Here is an 8,439-nt window from a genome sequence, read left to right on the forward strand (position 1 = left end):
CGAAGCAACTTTTTTAATTTAATACCAACTTTTAATTTTGAAAATATGAATGTTGGGCATTTATTAAAGGCATATGCATAATAACGTTTGGTTAATTTTGAACAAATGTATGAAACAATTTGAACAATAAAAAAATTTGTTTGCTGCCAATTTAGAATTTTGCGAACGTAACCCTTTATTTTGTACCGAATCCATATTTCGCTTAACACGAAGATTTCTAGGAACGTAACCCCCTTGTTAAGCGAGGGCCAAGTGTATTCTTAAATAAAAAATACTCAGATTTTAAATTTATTGAATATTCATTTAAATAAACATATTAATATCAAGGTTTTTATTTTTACTATTACTATCAATTCTATTTTTTTTGTCACATTGAAAATATTGTAAAATTACATCGACCGCAATTTTTTTTCGTTTTTGTATTGCGGTTTATTGTGATAAGAGGAGCTTGCCAACGAACAACATCAACATCCATCAGCACAGTTAAAGTTCGGTAATCCTATATGTGTAACGCCGAATGGGTTCCTATTTTTATGAAGATAATATCCCAACCATATTTATTTTTTTTTAATTTCAGATTCCATAGACACTCCTTTTTGAAATTTTTCCCTCGCGTAAAAATAAGTCCCCACGCGTTATTTTAAATATCTAAAACTATTCATATTTGAAATTTGGCGTTGTTACCGATAATTAGAGCGAAAAAATTAATTGTTTCTTTTTTTGTTTGTAGAACAGATGATTTTGTGTTCACATAAATTCCATTTTGTAAGTATCGATCCCTCTTTAGTATGATATACTGTATGGACTTTTTTCATATTATGATCGGTAAAAACAAGGGATATAAAAAACGGCCGTTAAAAATTTTTGCATGCAACAAAATTCCAAAGCGCATCGATACTCGATATGATATAATACTGGAATGTGGATGCCAAATCAACTGTTCCACTGACGACAAATAGACAACCTATAATTTCGCACTTAACACAAACATAAAGATGGATAATTTAAAAAAGATCGCGTGCTGGGCATTTTCTCTTGTAAAAAAATAGCATTAATTAATATTGTGGAATGGCAAGACAGTCAATTTTTTGGTTTTTACCATTTCCGTGCTAAATTTAGGGTCATAAAGGTAGCCAAAAACGGTTAGTTTAAAATTTGTGGCTGTTGTGAAATATATTGCATTTCTGCATATCAACAATTTTGCTTATCTGGGAACAGCGCTATTAAATTATGCTGAGCACAGCATGTTCTACAATTTACATCAACTGCGAAATTTGCGTTCTTGTATTAAGAAGCATTTCAATAACCGAAAACCATGAACAAATATTTTTGTTGTGCCTTAAAAATTCCAAATATGATAATAACAGACAATGATGTCATCGGTATTAAGTAATAAAGAACAAAATTATTTTAATAATTATGTTGCTAAACAACGACAACTTCATTGTAAATGAGAGCAGATTTTATTTCCACACACATTATTTTTATCGCAAATGACATATGTACATACTCGTATGTATTTTATTGGTTTTTTCTGTTTTGCTGGGAGTTTAACAACCAACAACTGAAATATTGATTCAAAAAATATAAAAATCAGTCTACAAACCATGATGCTGACAATCGCGCTTTAATATGTTCCGTTTACTGCGTGTTAATTATTTCGCCAATTGAAATATTATGTACCGCTTAAAAATTGCAATCCTATTCAATATTTAATCATTTAACTTAATACCTATTTCTATACTCAGGTTGTCTGGATACCTCACGATATTGCCACAATGCTTTGGCCATGGGTCTGTGTAGACTGCATCGTTATAAGGAAAAGTGCTGTGGTTCCTGTCAGTTCAATCAGCAGAAGCATCTATAGATCCTCAGCCAGACCAAACTAAAAACGACAAAACATTTATTAAGCAACTACGTAAACAACATGGCACTAATCTGAATTTAGATTTAATAAATTGATTACATAAGTTCTCAAATGCATTTGCAAAGAATGTAACTTAGTTAAATTTATAAAATATAAGACAAGTTTAATTAAAACTAACGATATTGTTGAGGATAGTGTTGACAAAACATCGATACTAGATGCTATTGATAACTCGGAATCTATGTAGTAATGACTATCTATAATTTCGATAGCGTTAGCGGTCGAATGTATTTTTCTGCATTTTTCTCTGTTTAGACTGCCTGCCTGAATTGCTCAAAACTTCTGAAGTGTAGAACAAAGTGTACAAAAGCGTACAAGAGAGCGACAATTTATGAAGCACATTATCAATTATGGCAATGATTGACGATCACTAGCAATAAGCTGATTATTAAATTTACAAATTTTACTCGCTTTGAAATTATTTGTAAATTCTTGCAATTATTTCAAATAATGCAAATAAAAAATATGAGAAAATAGTAATCAGATAGACCTTTTTGGAATCTATGTATGTAATTGTTTCAGAACGAGTTGCTTGATATAATGCAAACTCGAAATAAATAGTCAATAGATAATACAAAATAAAAAATTATGTAATTTTTGAATGCGCCTAATAAAAAATATTTCATTTTATGTTTTTTTTGTTTGTACTACTATCTTTATTTGAATTTTTTAGTTTGTTTATTTTTGCATCCCTAAACACCTGTTCAAATAAATAGGGTAACTATTTTGTTAGCATTTCTAAAAATATGACATGATGGTAGCTGAGAAAGTCGATGGCTAGCTACATTTTCAAACATCGATGGTACTATTGATAGTTTTGTCAACACTAGTTAAGGATAGATATTATATCAATTCAAATCATATTATAATATTATTCCCACGTGTCGACTTAAAAGCCCTGTAATCGAGCACTTTTTAAGTGGACGTCCCTTGTGAGCACACAAACTTTTTAAAACGGTACAAAGGTGAAAAGTGAAAGACGAAATATAACGCTTGGCTTTTTTACATCAATCCATTTTCAACCAACTTGTATACGTATGAATCAGATTATATGTATTTTTCAGGACTTCTTGATAAAAATTTAATGTAATCTGATACCAAAATGCTGTGGTTATTATCGTATTAAGACATTGTGGAGTTTGTAAAAGCCAAACTTTTCCATCACTCAAAAAGTGCTCGTCAGAATTAGACTTAAGCAAGCTAATTTTACAGATGCTTATATATAGATTATTCATATATACGGGGTGTCACGGAAATAACTGGAGATTTAAATTTGATTCAATTTTAGAGAGTAAAATTGCCTCTTATCCAAAAAAAAAAAAATTGTTTTAAAATGTATATATTCTCATATCTAGAATTGTTTTTCAGAATGTTAGCAATATGTATATGTACATTAAATTAAGAAAACTACAGCATTTGGGAATAGGACGATTGCCTATGAATGTTATTGTTCTTAGTCGAAATTTTGATTAGTAATAAAATACATAAAAAAACATAAAGTATTTAAATTTGACTTTCAAGCCTTCAGCCTTCTCTTACTTTAGATATTAACACAATGTAAACCTTGTAAATATTGCAACCTTATGCTGCAGTACCATTCTTAAATTCACAATGAACTGGCCTCTTAGAACTGCAAAATATTAATGTATATTATTATTTTATATGTTTAATTATGACAGCTGCATCTTTTGATGCCGATATTATCATTAGTGGTATTACAACTTTATTTTGAATGCAATTGCTGATCGAATTAAGAAACCCCGCATTTATTATGAGAGAATTATGTTTTGAGGATTAAAGTCTCCAAATATTTTAAAATTGAATGAAAAATTATGAAAAACAAGATTTGTGTGGCACCCCTTATATATACATACATACAGATAAATGCGATAAAATGATTTACGTCGATAAGCGACTAGTTGTCGTCTAAGCAACAATGTCGTAAGATACACCGAATTTAAACTTATATAAAGCAAGTAAGAAATCTATAGTCGAGTGCGCTAGACTGTTAGATACCCGCTATCCATTTTCAATAAAAGCAAAATATTGCGAAAGCGGTATTATCTTTGAAATATACCAAATTAAACCAAAATAAAACAAAAAATATTGAAATATATCAAAAGTGGTCTATGTGGTCTAATGACCTACCTATACATTAACAAAATACTATGTAATAGTGATCAAAATCTGTCAGATTGATCGTCGCAACGACTTAATGGTGGGATGAAAAATCGAAACACCCGTTTAGACTATGTACTCAGATTCATTCTTTGGCATGTTGCCTACATTTTCTTGTGGATAATTTTATAATACCTCTTTGTTCTGTGGGTAGCGGGTATAAAAATAATCTAAAGTAAATAAATAAGCTTAATAGTCAAACGATTGTATGGATATATGATTATTTAAACATGTGTGGTATGAACGTATGAAGGAGAATCTAGTCATTCACTGTGCGTTTCTGCCGGTTCCTAATTAGGGGAACACAAATTATTTGCAAAAACGTCCGTTTTGGCAGTCCTAGCACGTCATAAACAAGCACAAAATAGCTGTCGATACTTTCGATATTCGAGAGCACATCAGCATTTCTTTTAAACTAAACTTATCATATCCATAGATAAGATGGGAATGGATGAAATGATACCTCAGCTTAAATTTCCTTTAAACGGATGTGACCATTATTTCCATTATTTTGCAGTGTCAAATTTATGATGGACTATTAACTTTTGTAGGTCTGTTAAAATTAATAGCACTAGACAAAACTACAAATTATTTTATCTTATAATAGACCTTTTTTTAAAAGAACTAATCTAATCGAAAGCAAACTTATTTACATACATTTGGTTTTAGTGTAATACTTTGGGTTTTGTAACTAAATAATTATTCAAAATATTATGATCTCAAGCTTTTATATAATTATAAAAACTACAGCACTAATTAGTAAAATACGAAAAGTTAATTCAACAATTAACATATGTAAATATTTAAGAGAAATTAATAACAGTTAAGATAAGAACATCATAATAAAAGGCAATTGTGAAAAGAATAATAAAAACCTCAATTCTGTTTGTATTTCGCAAACTTGAATATTTCAATACCTTGAATGAAAATTAAAGCCTATTTCATATGGTTTTAAAATTCTAAAGTCCAAATTAATGTACATAACCGCTTTAGTTAAACATTGTTGATATATAATATACATATATGAATATGAATAATTGTAATTAGTTTATATTTTGTATGAGCAACTTATTTTATAAACATATATTTAAAAATTGAAAAGCAGACATAAAATGTAAACCGTTAGCTGCTAAATATAAGTAATATAAGTAATAATATTGATAAAGTATGAAATGTTAAAAACGATTATGTTATGAGGGCTATAAAAAATGTTACAACATACTTTACACGACTATAAACGGTAATTCAGTAATAATATTTCCATTTGTGTTTTATTTGAATGCAATTCATTCGTTCTGTGCGGTTCGTTTGGAATATTGAAATCTTGACACAAACAACTAATCAAATTTATGAAAACATGATTACTTGGCTTTCATGTATTTTATAAAGAGTACAAAACTCAGTGACGCTAAGTTATCTATTCAGTCGTGCCGGCCTTCATGCCCAGTGTTAAAATAATACACAAATATAGACTTAACAAAACGCAAGCTTGTATTACAGCTTATTATACTAAACATACGTATATTTATATCAAATACGAATAAAAAAATCGAAATCACCACTGCAAGATGTTTACAAAATAAATACAAAGGCAAAATGAGAAATATTGTAAGAAAATAGAAATTAAATAAATATTATTGATTAAATATAAATAAATAATTCAAGCAATTTATAAATGACTTTGTATTGGTCGAAAAAAAAAACAAAATAAAACAAATGCTGTTAGTTGTTAGATTTTAATTAATGTTTTCATAGTAAAGACGTGGAGAAATAGAAGGTAAGTCAAAAGTCTTTTCGATTCTAAAATACAATTGCATCAATATTTTTATGACTAAGGGGCTGTCCATATATTACCCCAATTGTGTTTCGTGTCATGCCAAGACCGAGACTGCAAGAATTTTCTGTAGATCGTTAGATGACTCGTCTTGTAGAATGCTTCTTGCATTGAGTCTGGTGTACGCGCCCTCTTAGCGCAACGCGAAATTTCCCTAACGCCTACTTTTCTCGAACATGTGCAATTTTGTGTATCATTTGTCATTTGTTTTGTGAGTGTTGTACAAGAAAGTTGATTTTTTCCTACGCGTCTTTTATAAAACAATCAGAGGTAAGTTTATACTTTTTAACTCTATTTCTAATATTCTAATCTTATGTAAATAAAGAATACTATTTGCATTTATATTTACGAATAAAACACAAAAGTATACTTTTGTTTACCAGGGGTGAGGAGGTCAAAAATCGCAGAAAACGTGATTACCCGATTGTGTTTTATTCGTTGACAATATACAAGTTTTCTTCCAGTCCCGTCTTGTGTAGACACAAGATGCGAAAATAATTTATCATTTCAGTTTGCCGTATATGCGGAACTGATTTTATACAAGAAACGTCGAGTATAAATTCAGGCAGAGGGAAATTTAAATTTCCCTCGGCTGCGCTGGCAGAATTTGTACTCGACGTTTCTTGTAGAAAATGTGCGGTCCCGCTCTTGCCGAAAATCTGTGCTTAGATTCTAGTGTGTAGTTCGGAATATGCAAAATAAAAATACGCTCAAAAATATATGCAGTAAATAAAATGTTTATTGTACTTCAAATTAAATGTATTTAAACTATAACAATGAGTACTTAAAATTATATATTATCTAAACAGTTTTACTTATAACTAAACAATTATATTTATATTCTATTTATTATTTTCTAATTTTTCTAATTGCCTTGCCTTGGCATTGGCCTTATAATTTCTATTTTTAAATTTAAGAAACGCCTCTCGCACAGCTTTTTTGTGGTCCTCAAAGCTATAGTTCTCAGTCTTCAGAGCTTCAAACATGGCATTGTTCAAATGGCGGTACTTATTGAATGCCTTCATCCTTGCAGTGCCGGCGTAGTTCATGCCCATCAGCACATCCTTGTGGAAGATCCGCTCCAAGTTTTTTAGTATGCCATCTGGGCAGAGCATCCTCCTGAACATCGCCACATACTTTAATGGAGATTCCTCAATTTTTGTATTGAGTACGGCGATGTCCGTAAATGATGTCCGTGAAAATAAACTGAGATGTAAAAAATATAAATGCAAATAGTATTCTTTATTTACATAAGAATATTAGAAATAGAGTTAAAAAGTATAAACTTACCTCTGATTGTTTTATAAAAGACGCGTAGGAAAAAATCAACTTTCTTGTACAACACTCACAAAACAAATGACAAATGATACACAAAATTGCACATGTTCGAGAAAAGTAGGCGTTAGGGAAATTTCGCGTTGCGCTAAGAGGGCGCGTACACCAGACTCAAGGCAAGAAGCATTCTACAAGACGAGTCATCTAACGATCTACAGAAAATTCTTGCAGTCTCGGTCTTGGCATGACACGAAACACAATTGGGTACGTAATATATGGACAGCCTCTAATGTGTATTAGTGATCTACATACACGCTGTATGATTATGATTGATTAATTAACCGTTAGATCTTGACTAGTTACATCTAGTGTATAGCAGACTCACAAACTCTCGGCAGAGCCAACGCAGACCTTGTGCAGGCTTCATTTAACTGCAAATATCTAAGACACAATTGTGTCTAAGATAGCTTAAGCTATTGTTTTCGTCTTCTTCTTCGAGACTTTCGTCGCGGCAAAACAAAATTGACGTGCGTTAGCTGGTTGTCTGCGAGGCAACTGCACATTGAAAAACTTCATATGCATAAACATGCAAATATAGGCGAGCCCAATTGTGTTTCGTGTCATGCCAAGACCGAGACTGCACGACTTTTCTGTAGATCGTTAGATGACTCGTCTTGTAGAATGCTTCTTGCATTGAGTCTGGTGTACGCGCCCTCTTAGCGCAACGCGAAATTTCCCTAACGCCTACTTTTCTCGAACATGTGCAATTTTGTGTATCATTTGTCATTTGTTTTGTGAGTGTTGTACAAGAAAGTTGATTTTTTTCTGCGCGTCTTTTATAAAACAATAAGAGGTAAGTCGTTAATATTTTTAAACTTCTATTCTTATCTGATTTAAATTAAGAAATATATTTGTATTTATATTTACAGTTTTGAGGACCACGAAAGAGCTATGTTGGATGATAAAAATAGAAACTACAATGCATTGTCCATGGCGAAGTATATAGAAAACGGCGAAATAAATTATTTTTTTCTTTTAGCTATTAGTTTATTTAGTTATAAGTAAAACTGTTTAGATAATATATAATTTTAAGTACTCATTGTTATAGTTTAAATACATTTAATTTGAAGTACAATAAACATTTTATTTACTGCATATATTTTTGAGCGTATTTTTATTTTGCATATTCCGAACTACACACTAGAATCTAAGCACAGATTTTCGG

The 8,439-nt window shown here is 30.7% G+C and overlaps 1 protein-coding gene across 1 annotated transcript in view; it reads left to right on the forward strand.

Moving 5' to 3' along the window:
* The window catches only part of LOC132797543 (protein madd-4), a 109,440-nt gene extending 103,679 nt beyond the window's left edge, over nucleotides 1–5,761 (forward strand). Inside the window, 1 exon segment of the mRNA XM_060809290.1 lies at nucleotides 1,749–5,761. Coding sequence (XP_060665273.1) covers nucleotides 1,749–1,867 — 119 coding nt within the window. The 3' untranslated portion in view covers nucleotides 1,868–5,761.
* Nucleotides 5,762–8,439: the final 2,678 nt, after the last annotated feature.

Source organism: Drosophila nasuta, unplaced genomic scaffold, assembly GCF_023558535.2.
Source record: "Drosophila nasuta strain 15112-1781.00 unplaced genomic scaffold, ASM2355853v1 ctg14_pilon, whole genome shotgun sequence".
In the NCBI taxonomy this organism is placed as follows: Eukaryota; Metazoa; Arthropoda; class Insecta; order Diptera; family Drosophilidae; genus Drosophila; species Drosophila nasuta.